The sequence below is a fragment of the Eleutherodactylus coqui genome, chromosome 2 (genome assembly GCF_035609145.1).
Source record: "Eleutherodactylus coqui strain aEleCoq1 chromosome 2, aEleCoq1.hap1, whole genome shotgun sequence".
Taxonomy (NCBI): Eukaryota; Metazoa; Chordata; class Amphibia; order Anura; family Eleutherodactylidae; genus Eleutherodactylus; species Eleutherodactylus coqui.
In genome coordinates, this window is record NC_089838.1 from 49935894 (window position 1) to 49950458 (window position 14565).

At 45.0% G+C, this 14565-nt stretch overlaps 1 protein-coding gene across 1 annotated transcript in view; it reads left to right on the forward strand.

The window, feature by feature from the left end:
- Positions 1–369: 369 nt before the first annotated feature.
- TMTC1 (transmembrane O-mannosyltransferase targeting cadherins 1) overlaps positions 370–14565 on the forward strand; it is a 41668-nt gene continuing 27472 nt past the window's right edge. The window contains exons 1-8 of the mRNA XM_066590868.1: positions 370–476; positions 2089–2855; positions 7724–7901; positions 9461–9534; positions 10919–11095; positions 11538–11619; positions 11801–11904; positions 12442–12631. Coding sequence (XP_066446965.1) covers positions 2281–2855; positions 7724–7901; positions 9461–9534; positions 10919–11095; positions 11538–11619; positions 11801–11904; positions 12442–12631 — 1380 coding nt within the window. The 5' untranslated portion in view covers positions 370–476; positions 2089–2280. The remainder of the gene's footprint in view (positions 477–2088; positions 2856–7723; positions 7902–9460; positions 9535–10918; positions 11096–11537; positions 11620–11800; positions 11905–12441; positions 12632–14565) is intronic.

Below are 14565 nucleotides of genomic sequence, written 5' to 3' on the forward strand. Positions count from 1 at the left end.
GTAGTTGCTGGCAGGAGGTAAGGGGTACATGCTGGGAGTGGTAGTTGCTGGCAGTAGGTGAGGGGTACATGCTGGGAGTGGTAGTTGCTGGCATTGGATTAGAGATGCATTCTGGGAGTGGTAGTTGCTGGCAGGAGGTAAGGGGTACATGCTGGGAGTGGTAGTTGCTGGCATTGGATTAGAGATGCATTCTGGGAGTGGTAGTTGCTGGCAGTAGGTGAGGGGTAAATGCTGGGAGTGGTAGATGCTGGCAGTAGGTGAGGGGTACATGCTGGGGGTGGTATTCGCTGGCAGTAGGCACTACATGCTGGGAGTTGTAGTCCCCGCACTCCCCAGCTCTCTGGCTGCACTGAGGATGCGCGGGGAGGAGGTGGCTGATGTGTCCGCAGCTGCGGGGAGGAGAAGAGAGACGGCGGAGAGACTGCAGAGAGACCGCGAGTAGACCCGCTCCACTGCTGAGCGCAGACGGCACCCATGTACGTAGACTGCGCGTATAGACAGCTATAGCGACGGCACCGATGTACATAGAGAGAGAGATTGACTGCACCTATGGATAGATACTAAGCACGAATACATGTATATACTGCACCTATAGATACTAATATAGAGAGATGGCACCTACCGACAGATATTAATGCAAAGAGGTTATATGTAGAGCCCCTTAGAGATATACTGTACACATCATATAGAGATAGAATACTGACTGGGTGGGAGAGTGTTATACAGAGAGATGTACAGCACACAGACTGCAAGAGACAGCTGATTGATACATTGTATATATAGACTGCTGAAAAGACAGCTGACTAATATATTGTATATACAGAGTGCTGAAGAGACAGCTGACTGACACACTGAATATACAGACTGCTGAGGAGACAAATGAACAATGCACTGTATATACAGATCGCTGAAGAGACAGCTGACCAGTTCACAGTATATAGAGATCGCTGAAGAGACAGCTGACTGATACATTGTATATATAGAGTGCTGAAGAGACAGCTGACTGATACATTGTATATATAGAGTGCTGAAGAGACAGCTGACTGATACATTGTATATATAGAGTGCTGAAGAGACAGCTGACTGATACACTGTATATACACAGTGCTGAAGAGACAGCTGATTGATACCCTGTCTATACTAACTGCTGAAGAGACAGCCGACTGATCCACTGTATATACAGACTGCTGAAGAGACAGCCAACTGATACACTGTATATACAGAGTGCTGAACGGACAGCTGACCGATTCACTTTATATACACAGTGCAGAAGAGACAGCTGACTGATTCACTATATATACAGAGTGCAGAAGAGACAGCTGACTGATACACTGTATATACAGAGTGCTGAAGAGACAGTCAACTGATGCACTGTATATACAGAGTGCTGAAGAGACAGCCAACTGATACATTGTATATACAGAGTGCTGAAGAGACAGCTGACTGATTCATTGTATTAACAGAGTGCTGAAGAGACAGCTGACTGATGCATTGTATAAATTGTCACTCTGATCTGTTATGGATGTTTGACAGATGACAGCTGATCTTCAGACCTGGTATTGAGTGACAGCCTAGTATTAGATGGGTTTATTGTATATGCAGAGTGCTGAAGAGACAGCTGACTGATTTATTGTACATTCTCTGAAGAGACAGCTGTTAGGGAATATTGACATCTGATTTTAAGGCACAGTCATAGCAAAGTCCGACCTAGCGTAGTACTAGAGAGTGACTGCTCAGGATTAGCGTGATTCGCTTACATGGAAGCTCTGCTTTAACTGCATTGACAGCTGGTAGAGAGTCGCCTCTGTAATGACTGCAGCTTCTCCCAAGAAATGTCTGATCGCTATATGCTATCTTACCATAGACAGCTGCCCCAAGAGACTGCTGATGCCAAATAATGGGAATCTCCAACTAGACCTAAAGAGTTCACAAAGTTTTTTAACAGCTTTAAATCTAGGACTCAATGTGGTGGGGGTTAGTCCCAGTTCATGAGACATCACAGTATTATTTCTATCACATCAGAGATAACTAAATGTGGAGGTGTCTTTCAAGAGCTTCTATAATATGAGATCTCGTGATATTTTTCAGGCACAGATCCTGGAATGCCGGTAACGGGTAATTTCCGAATTGTTGGGCTCCAGGCTTACCCGGATGGTTATGAGGATGAGACTGCTGGGTTTATGCCTCAGAAAAGAGCAGTAGACCCCCAAACGAGAAAAGTCTAAGATGGATGAAGGACATTCCTCCCTCAAGATGTGAGGAGTTACTATACTGGGGATTATGAGAAGTTTTGGCCGAGTCCTGCTCAAACATGTCACTTGTGATCAAGGACAAGATAGTGGCAAGGAGATACCAGACAACATGGTCAGTGGTGGAAAAGCCAACAGCCAAAGACTAGTGTCAAGCAATGGCACCAACCACAGAAGTCATAAGAACCTCCGAACGTTGCCCAAGGACCAGGGCAATGGGAACGGGCACAACATCACCAACACCAACCATTCACCTGATATTATGACACCAAGAACCACCACCAATGGATTAGCCAAAATCCAGTCTACGAGTGGACCTCAAAATGGCAACTTCAAAGGGACGTCCAGGAGGCTCAGAGACCCTTCCATGGTGGACAATCCTGTCGTCTGGATTCTTGCTGTGCCAGCTGTTGTTGCGGGTTTATGCTTTGCCCGGTCTTTGCTGGGGGAGTTTGTCCATGATGATGTATGGGCGATACTCAATAATCCTGACAGCAGGGGAGAGACCAACCTGAGCACCATCTTTAAGAATGACTTTTGGGGCAAGGCCATGGCTGACAACACGAGCCATAAGTCCTACCGACCGCTGTGTGTCCTCAGCTTCAGGTAATTGTGGGCATCATGGTGGGCATAAGGTACAATTATGGACCGATACTGTTGTGGAACCTAGAGGATATCTAGTCCTGTGCCAAACAGGCTTTTAGAGGTTGTCCTACCAAATCAAGTTCCCCCCTACCCACAGGGTAGGAGATAAGTAGCTGATCGGTAGCGGTCAACTGCTGGGATCCCTAGTGATGCTGAAACCAGGAGTCTGGAAGGACCTCAGATGAATGTAGCGGTGGGGGCGCATGTGTACTGCCGCTCCATTCCCGGAGCTAGCCACGTGCAAGCATTCAGCCGTCTCCCGCAATCCCATGGCCATGAATAAAACAAATACGCACATGCTCGAGCGCCTTTCCTCTCTTTTGGGGGCCTCCTGGAACCCCATTCTCGGGAATGGTGGGAGTCTCAGTAGTCAAACCCCACCCGTCAGCTAGTTATACCCTATACACAGGAGATGGGATAGCTTTATTAGGCCAGGCAATCCTTTTTAAGATAGGCAAGCAAGTGGAGATCTAGAAAAGAAGTAAGATGCCGATAAAGTATAGGATGCTGACGCTTTTTTGCACCTACAGGTCGGGGGTCTCCTTTAAGTATCTTATCTCAGTGCAAAATCGTCAACCGTAAAAGCGCTGGCGTTGGTGGCGCAGTCATGAAGGCGGTGCATGGGGGCCAGAAGCAGGGGCTGCTCTGAGGGGGAAGAGATTGTTTCTATGAGAAGACAAAACATCTGCAACCAATTAAAGGGGCGGCAACAGTTCGCTTAGGACTAGTAAAAATGTGGGTTTGTTTGTAGAAGTGGCGCAGCGTCTCGCTCAGAACACAGAGTCTTCTGTGCTGACATTTCTGAAATATCTGTCCAGTTAACCCCTGCAAGAACTTCAGCTTTGTCAGTGCCTAGACATTGTAGCGGGAGCAAAGGTAGCAGTCATAACCAGGTCCTATCTACCACTTAAAAAGACCCCACATGGTAGGAGGGTGCCCTGGTACGGATTCTGCTTTGGAGTCCAGGAACTTCAAGCTCCACCTCTATGGACTGAACTGGGGCTTATACAAGAGCTGATAAAATAACGGACGGGAGCGCTGATCTTACCAAATATTTAGGGATCCCTTAAAGGGGTTTTCCAGGCAGCGTCGGCCGTCAGTACTGGGATACACCGTGGTCGGAGCGGAAGCTGCTGCTCTGACCCTAGTGTAGTGGCCGGCGTTCATGGTTGCAGGTGCAGCTCCCATTGGTTTCAGCCTGCGGTTACGAGTGCTGGCCACTACACAGGGGTCAGAGCAGCAGTTCCCACCATGGGGTATTCCAGCACTGACTGCCATCGCTGCCTGGAAAACCCCTTTAAGCACTAATTCCCTAACACAGTTGACTATAGCCTCTACAGCGCCCAGCATGCTATAATGATCAGCAGCTTATACACTGACATGCCAAAAGTCACGGGACAGAAGTTAATATCGGGTAGGACCCCTCTAGCAACTGGCATCGATTTCACAAGTGGACAGAAGACGTCTGCAGGACTGTTGGGCCATCTCGATAGCCCCCCACAGCCCTGTGGTATCTGTAGGTTCAGGATCTCGGGGATTAATGGACTTCTCCACCGTATCCCATAAATGCTGGATTAGGCTTATGTCAGTGAACGTGCGTGCACTATTCGTAAGAACTCTCCAGAATGCTCCTCTAACCAATTCTGGACAATTTGCCCTGATGACCTGAAGCATTATCCTGCTGGAATACCCATCATAGTGGGGGACATGAAGTCCATCAATTACTGCATATGGTCACCAAGCAGTGAAACGTAGCAGGCCATGACGTGCTTAGGCTAAGCAATGGACCCAACCAATGCCATGAGAACAAACCGCACAAGTATGGAGACACCAACAGCCTGCACAGGCCTTGTTGACAGCTGGTGTCCGTGGCTTCATGGGGTCTGAGCCACACACAAACCCCACCACCAGCCTGGGAGAATTGGTACTGTGACTCATTGGACCACATTACATGCCAGTCCTCCAGGGTCCAGGTGAGGCGCTGTGCCCGTGTCATGGTGGTAAGAGGCGCTCTGATGCTCTTCTGCTCTCATATCTCATGGAAGCTAAACAATGGTACATGGACCTGCAGGATGTACGTGCGCGGCCTCCTGCAGCGAATGGGGCTGTGATTTCTACTGGAGTTGCTTGTCTGTTTGTATGGATAATTCTAGCCAGGCGCCGTCTGTTGTCATCATTAAGCACCCGCTGGCGGCCGCTGTGGGTGGTAATGTCCTCCTCAACGTATTCCCACTACACACCTATCACTGTGGATCAAAGAATGTTAAATCCCTGCAAACTTTGGAAATGGAACGTCCCATCCACCTGGCACCGGCTATCACACCTCGTCCGATAATAGACATTGCCTCGCCATGAGCACGCTGGGCGGTTTTCAACCTCACAAGATAATACTCTCAGCTTGCACAGGAGCGGGTGTCTCTGGAGGTAACGCCACCTTATCATCAATCTGCGTACCGCTATCCCAGTACTTCTGGCGTGTCAGTATATAGCACGCTGGGACTTATCATTTCTAACAGTTCTGTAGAGCGTTGCATTATGGAATTGTTATTAATGCACTTTCTTACAGGCGCCATAGATTACAGGCTTCTATAAACCGCCAATGTCTTTTCGCGTCAACGTTGCTCCGGTTTTAATACCCTTCCTCATAATCCTGAGTGATCCCTTTAACAGAACCCTGCTATGTATGCCTTTTTTCCCAGCATGACATATTAAGGTATTGGACCGTACACAGTGGTAGATAATGTGGCGCAGCTCTGACGCCGTCTAGCCATAATCATGTGTCAATGCCCTGAACGCATTGTTTTCAGTCAACTGCGTATGACGAGACTATCCAGCCTTATAGAAACAGAGGTGGGCGGTTCCTGACTTGTGACTCCGCCTCCAGCTAGCGTGGTGTTTATCCTTTACACTCTGCGTACTTTGCAACAAGATCCCCTTGCTGAGAAATCTGATACTTGCTTTGTTCCTTCCTCGTATGAGGGATCCTCACCGGGCTGCAACTTATAATTAAAAGTCCTGAAACTTTTTAACAGACTTCTACTCCAACTTCTCACCCTTTTCAAAATCTCTGCTTGCTGTCATTGGGTAAGACTATATTTGTTTACACCGAGAGACCAGCATAGATCGCAAACTACTCATAGCGGAGCGTTTGCTGTGGGGTATAACCAGTCTTCACAATCCTCTCTAGACTCCAGAGTAAAGATGTTTTTACACGACTCGATATGAGCTGGAAGATTGGCACTAGAGATGAGCGAGTAGTGCCTTATTCAAGTACCTGAGTGAGTTGCGGCGGTGAGCAGGGGTGAGCGGGGGGGGGGGGGGGGGAGAGGGAGAGATCTCCCCCCCCGCCCGTTCCTCCCCGCTCTACCCCGCTGCACCCGAATCTTTAGAGACGAGCGGGCAGGTACTCGAATAAGGCTCTACTCACTCGAGTAGTTTGCCTTATCGAGGGTGCTCGCTCATCTCTAATCGTCACCAATAAGAGAGATCGGCGCTCGTTTAACCGACCTTTAACCCCTGAAGAAAGCGGACCTTTTTTTCCATTTTCAGTTTCCCTTCTCAATTTCAAAACAATTGTATTTCTCAGTGGTTCTATTTAATGTACCATATAATGTACTAAAAAACTTTAAAAAACTTTTAAGTGGAGTGAAATGGAAAAAAAATTGAATCCTGCCACTTTTGGGAGGGTTTTGCTTCTACCATGTAAGCACTGCAGCAAAAACAACATGATAACTTTATTTTTAAATAGTTTTTTTTAAAACTAGTTTTAGAAACTAAAACATCCTTGAAAAAAAGGAAAAATTATTTTCTGCCGCTATAACTTTTTAGTTTTTCCATCGATATAGTTCAGCGTTCACCGTGCGGGGTAAATAATATGTGACTTTGATAAAGTGGACACAGTGACACCAGCGAGTTCTCTTTTTTCAATCATTATTTATTTTTATTATTAATTTGGGAAAAGTTTTTTTTTTTATGTTAACTTAGTTTAAAATTTTTGTTTAGTTCCTGTAGGGAACTTGAACTTCCGTTAGTTTGATTGCTCATATCTAGAGATGAGCGAACGTACTCGGTAAGGCCGATTTCGCAATCGAGCACCGCGATTTTCGAGTACTTCACTACTCATGTGAAAAGTACTCGGGTGCGCTGTGGGTGAGCGGGGGTTGCAGAGGGGAGTGGGGGGGAGAGGGAGAGAGAGAGGGCTCCCCCCTGTTCCGCGCTGCTACCCCCCGCTCCACCATGCCACGCCCCGCCCCACAGCGCCCCCGAGTACTTTTCACCCGAGTAGTGAAGTACTCGAAAATCGCGGTGCTTGATTGCGAAATCGTCCTTACCGAGTACGTTCGCTCATCTCTACGAGTCATATCGTATAATGTAATACCACAGTATTTTGTCAGGCAGTTTATGAAGGAGTACCATAGGCACGCCTTCATAGGCATTTATTCATAGCAGCCATGTGGGCCGTCAAAATTGTGGCATTGTGGGGGGCCATTTGGGACCTCGAAACAACAATTGGGGCATTTAATGGATTAACAGCCACAATCAGCGTTAGCGCTGAATGTAGCTGTTTCAGGTGTATGCCTGCTATCACAGATATCCGGCATCATATAAACCCCACACACCCAAAACATAAGTGTATATCCTGTGGTGTTAAGGGGTTAAATAGACCAATTCGGACTGTATGGAGGATGAGCAATCATTTATATGGTAGTTTAATGTAAAACCACTTTAATTGCTGATTAGTTGATATCTGGCCAATCACATCGCAGACATGCTGCAACGCAAATTAATTCTCCAATAGCTGATGACTTTTCTTTGTGCCTTTTCTGTAGAGTCAATGCGTACTGGAGCGGCCTGGAGCCCTTCTACTACCATGCAGTGAATGTGGTGTTACACTGCATGGTGACTGCAGTGCTGGGCTATACTTGCAGCACCACCGTATTTGAGGACAGGAAGCAGGCGGTGGCGTCTGCCCTGCTCTTCGCTGTACACCCTGTACACACGGAGGCCGTAAGTACAGTCACATCTGTAAGGGCAGTTCAGACTCTCCCACTTTTTTACATGTTATGCTGTGGCTTTGTGTTCCCGAACATTCTGTACTCAATACCCCATAATGACAAAGTGACAACAGAACAGGAGAAATGTTTGTACATTTTTTAAACTAAAAAACTATAATAATAATAATCTTTATTTGTATAGCCCCAACCTATTCTGCAGCGCTTATAAACTACCACTTTCAATTGCATAAGTATTCACACCCTTTGGTATGACACTTGACATTTAGCTCTGGGGTCTCCCATTTCTCTTGATCATCTCTGAGATGTTTCTACACCTTAATTGGAGTCACCTGTAGGAAATTCAGTTGATGGGACATAATAGACCCCCTTGTCTATATACGATCTCACAGATCACAATGCATATCAGAAAAGCTGGAAAAGCTACAAATACATTTCTGCTGCCCTGAAAGTTCCCAAGAGCCCAGCGGCCCCTATAATACTTACGTGGAGGAAGAGCTACCAGGACTCTTCCTAGAGCGGCCGACGCCAAACTGAGGGGGAGAAGGGTCTTGGTAAGAGAGGTGACCAAGAACCCAATAGTCACTCTGGCTGAGCTCTAGAGATCCTGTGTGCAGATGGGAACAACTTCCAGAAGGTCAACCATCACAGCAGCCTCCACCAATCTGGGCTTTGTGGCAGAACAGCCAGAAAGAAGCCTCCTCAGTAAGAGAGGAAACCCAACTGGAGTTACCAAAAAGCCCCTAAAGGCTCTCAGACTGCGAGATACAAGATTCTCTGCTCTGATTACACCAAGATGGAACTTTATGGCCTCCAAGCGTTCTGTATGGAGAAAACCAGGTGCCGCTCATGACCTGCCCAATACCATCTCTACTGTGAAGCTTGATGGTGGAGCATCATGCTGGGGTAGGGGAGACGAGTCCACGGGGGTTGAAAAGCTAAATGGAGTAAAGTACAGAGATAGAGAAAACCTGATCCAGAGCGCAAGGGACCTCAGACTGGGCAGAGGGGGTCACCTTCCAACAAGACAATGACCCTAAGACCACAGACAAGACTACACAGGAGGGGCTAGGGGACAACTCTGTGAATGTTCTTGTGTGGCCCCGCCAAAGCCCTGAACCCAAGAGAACCTCTCTGGAGAGAGACCTGAAAATAGCTGTCCATAGATGGCCCCCCATCCAACCCAACAGAGGGCAGAAAATCTCCAAATCCAGGTGAGCAAACCTTGAGGCATCATACCCAAGAAGACTGGAGGCTGGAAACACTACGAAAGGAGCTTCAACTAAGTACTACCTACGTATGGGGTGTGAACAGTTATGTTACTACTTTTTCACTGAGATTTCTAATATTGTGTTCTTACTTTATCATTATGGGGTACTGAGTGCAGAATAATGCAGAACGCAAGGCCACAAAATAACAAAGTGTAAAAAAGTGTAAAAGAGAGGGCCTGAAGACTTTCCAGTGCATATTACATGTAAATGTCAATAATACAAAAGTGATAGAAATGTTACTTCAAGATATGAAAATAGTAACAAAACATCTCTTTTGGTGCAGGTAGCAGGCATTGTTGGAAGAGCGGACATCATTTCTTGTTTACTTTTCTTATTGGCATTCCTCTCTTATATAAGGTATAAATTCTCCACTAAGCATTTCTCTGTGCTCAGTGTTGCCCCCTACAGGGTAGTATAACTACTATAATATTGGCACCTATGTACAAGAATAAAACTATTATAACCCTGCCTCCTATGTACAAGAATATTACTACTGTAATACTGCCTTCCATGGTTAAAAATATAACTACTGTAATACTGCCCCTATGAACAAGAATATAACTACTAGAATACGCCTCCTATATACAAGAATATAACTACTATAATATTGTCCCCTATGTAGAAGAATGTAACTACTATAATACTGCGTCCTATGTACAAGGATATAACTACTATAATACTGCTTCCTGTGTACGAGAATATACCTACTGTAATACTGCCCCCTATGTACAAGAATATACCTACTGTAATACTGCCTCCCATGGACAAAAATATAACTACTATAACACTGCCCCCTATGTACAAGGATATAACTACTATAATACTACCCCCTATGTACAAGAATATAACTACTATAACACTGCCCCCTATGTACAAGAATATAACTACTATAATACTGCCCCCCTATGTACAAGAATATAATTACTATAATACTGACCCCTATGTACAAGAATATAACTAATATAATACTGCTCCCTATGTACAAGAATATAACTACTATAATACTGCCTCTATGTACAAGAATATAACTACTAGAATACTGCTCCTATGTACAAGAATATAACTACTATAATACTGCCTTTTATGCACAAGAATATAACTACTATAACACTGCCCCTTATGTACAAAAATATAAGTACTATAATACTGTCCCCTATGTACAAGAATATAACTACTATAATACTGCCTCCTATGTACAAGAATATAACTACTATAATACTGTCCCCTTATGTACAAGAATATAACTACTATAATACTGTCCCCTATGTACAAGAATATAACTACTATAATACTGCTCCTATGTACAAGAATATAACTACTATAATACTGCCCCCTATGTACAAGACTATAACTACTATAATACTGCCTCCTACGTACAAGAATAGAACTACTATAATGCTGTCCCCTATGTACGAGAATATAACTGCTATAATACTGCTCCCTATGTACAAGAATATAACTACTATAATACTGCCCCTATGTACAAGAATAGAACTACTATAATACTGCCCCCTATGTACAAGAATAGAACTACTATAATACTGCCCCCTATGTACAAGAATATAACTACTATACTACTGCCCCATATGTACAAAAATATAACTACTATAATACTGCCCCCTATGTACAAGAATATAACTACTATAATACTGCTCCCTATGTACAAGAATATAACTACTATAATACTGCCCCATATGTAGAAGATTATAGCTAGTATAATGGTGCTTGTGTTTTCTTCCAGGAGTGTGGAGGTGAATCCTCCACCGGATTGTTTCCCAGGTACTACTTCTCCCCTTCTTCTGCTGCTCAGTTTGTTCTTAGGGACCTGCGCCATGTTGGTAAAAGAAACGGGTCTCACGGTCTTTGGGGTCTGTCTGGTCTACGATCTTCAGATCTTATGTTGGTGGAAGTCACTGAGGTTTGTCAAAGAAGTCGTTTGGCTTTGATGGGGTCTCTGTTTCTGAATGTATAGAGGTTGTCCCCTTCTCTCCGAGAACCTTTAGGGTCAATCTTTGCGATATTGACCGATTAGCGTGTTTTACTGTAAATATGAATGAGGACTAAAATAACCGCCCTTATGGATGCTATATGGGGGGGTCACTTGGAGGCCTGAACTGCAGAGCTGCCTAGTTATGCTCCCTCTCTACGCTCTCTAGGAACACAGGCTTCCATGGGAGCTGGGGTGGTAGCCATATTGGTTGCCCCCTAGATACAGATCGAGGTCAGAAAGTGACAGTCGATGACTCGAGGGCATCTGTTTACGGGGTTGTCGTCACTGTAGGAGGATTTCTCGTTTCCTGTGTTGTGAGGGTTTATATGAGTTACTTTTATAGATATCTCCCTGTGTTTCTGACCTTTAGGGCCTCATCCTCCACTCACCCCAGGAGTATGTGGGATGTAACGGCTCCTTTCCTGAAGAGGGCGCTGCTGATCTCCTGCCATGTAAGTGGAATATACTTTGTTCTAGTTATAATACTGGCCTGGAGTTGCTCATTATAGATAGCATTCTTGCAGTTGCTCCTCGTAGTTGCCTGCCCTCCATGGTTAGGAGTAGTAGTCACACACAGTGATGATGAGAACTCCTCTCATTTTCTGCTTCTGATCAGGTGTTTGTATCTTGCAGGTGATTGTGGTCTTGGGTTTCCGTGTCTATATCATGGGAGGCTCCATGCCATTGTTCTCGGAGCAGGACAACCCAGCCTCCTTCTCTCCTTACATCCTCAGCAGGTACGTGGCCGGCGTCCAGCGTTTTCTCCCTGTGGGGTGAGAGACATCCTGTCCCTGCAGGTTCTGGTAAGGGAATATGGCGAAGTGTAATTCAGTAATGTCAGTGTGGGAGAACAAACAGCAGAGGACAATGGAGCGCAGAATATTCTAAAGACTCTGATACATTCCACTGACAGGCTGAAAGTACCAGTCACAAAAGAGAAGAACCTGATCCTCCCAATATCTTCTGTCTGTCTGTCTATCTCATGTCTATCTACATCATATCTATCTGTCTGTCTATCTCATATCTATCTATCTATCTATCTATCTATCTATCTATCTATCTATCTATCTATCTATCTATCTATCTATCTATCTATCTATCTATCTATCTATCTATCTGTCTGTCTGTCTATTTATCTCATGTGTTTGTCTGTCTACCTAGCTGTCTGTCTGTCTCATATTCAGCTGTCTGCCTGTCTATTTCATCTCTGCCTGTCTGTCTATCTTTTGTCATTCTTTCCCTCCTTGCTGATTTGTATTTCTCCTGTCTTGCAGATTCCTGACCTTCTCCTACCTCCTCGCTTTCAATGCTTGGTTGCTGCTCGGCCCTATCACTCTGTGTTACGACTGGCAGGTGGGCAGCATTCCCCTCGTCCATTCCATCTGGGACATCCGCAATGCATTTACTCTCCTGTTGGTGGTTGTACTCCTTTCTCTCTCCCGCCACTGCTTGACTGGTAGCAAGGTAATTAAACATTTGTAAAGCACATCAGAGTCCGGTAGTACCACCCCTGCCCACAGGGTGTGCTGTTCTTGATAATATGTTGCCACCTATTGGTAGAAATAAATATTATAGGTGATTTTATTTTCTCTGCAAAACACAAACAGCCTTTTCCTCAATTCCCTTATTCATTTTTAGGGTTACTGTCCCTTTAACGCTAGTTTAGATGCTCTTACTCTGTATAGTTCATAACCGCCACACCCTGACCACTGGGGCTGCTGCCAGTGAATAACTCGTAGGTCCCCAAGAAAGCGTCTTCCTCCTTGAATTTTCTTCTCAAACGTGATTGTTATCATCCCGGCAGGAAACAGATTTCATGCTGTTAAATAACTGCCTGGAAACTCCATTTTTTCCAACACCCTCCGTGGAATTTATCTGATTGGCGTTCACACCACCGCTAGTGTTTGTGTTAATAACCGTGACCTCAAGTCGCCACATCATAATAATCGTGTTATTTTTGGCTTAAAACCATAGCTGTAAAAGTTTTCATACCCTCCTCATCCCGGCTGCGTTGTAAGAATTTCTATAGCAATTACTTTTTTTTTTCTAATTCTATCGCAACCAATATGGCAGCCACCCCAGTGGTTGTTACCCAGCTTTCCTAGTTTCCAGAACCACAAATTTGAGTCATGCCAAAGTGACCGCCACCCAGCTGTCCCACAATTGGGTGCAACCTGAAAAACTATGAAATTGCCTGACCCACATGTATAACTTGATATGACATCTCGGTAGCTGAGCCCCAAAGTGTGGGACAGCTTAAGCCCCCAGATTCCTAGATCCAGCCCTTTTTATACAAGTCTGCATAATCCCCACCTCTGTATTAGCCCCGTGGGTGGCCATGGTTTGGCCATGAGCAGCCAGCCCACCATGTCATTCCACTCAAAGGCCTGTTTATGTATTTGACATGAAGACTAACCTCAGTACATAAATGCAGCACTAGAACCAAGCTCATAACATAAATGCAGCACCAGAACCAAGCTTATTACATAAATACAGCAGCAAACCAACTTCTGTACATAAATACTGTACCAGAGCCAAGCACAGTACATAAATGCAGCACTAGAACCAAGGTCATAAGAGAAATACAGCACTAGAACCAAGGTCATAAGAGAAATACAGCAGTAGAACCAAGGTCATAAGACAAATGCAGCACTAGAACCAAGCTCATAACATAAATACAGCACTAGAACCAAGCTCATAACATAAATACAGCACCAGAACTAAGCTCATAACATAAATACAGCACTAGAACCAAGCTCATAACATAAATGCAGCACCACTACCAAGCTCATAAGTTGAATACAGAACCACAACCCTCCAAAAGATTATATACATTCTATAAGACAGCTTTTATTATGTGGTTGGCTTAGATACAGCAGCTCAGCTCTAGTATACCTCTATATAATACTGTTACCAAATAATGTTCTCAAATACTGATTCTACACAGTGAAAGTGATTGCAGTGCAGTTACCTGCAGTTATCACAGGTGATGTTGTCTCTTTTTGGAGTCATCCACATTTAGTTTTCATTTCTCTGGACCCAAACCACCATTGAAACCTCTAACAACCACAACCTGCCTCTGCACACTCTCCCCATCCTTCTGCTGCAATCCATAATCAACTTTTCAGTGCCCCTCCTCCCGTAGTAATAATGTCCCTGCTGTGGTCCCACGTAACAATAGTCACACCCTCTGTGGGTCCACTTAGTAATAAGACCCCATATATGGCCGCACTTACTCCGCTTAGTGCTATGATCGCCTGTGTGACCCCACTTACTACTAAGGCATTCTAGGTGCCCCGATTTATTAACAGGACCACCTCTGTAGCCCTAGATGTGGCCCCTCTGTAGTCCTAAATACTAACCCTTTTTGTGCCCTAAATAGTATGTAGAGCCTACTT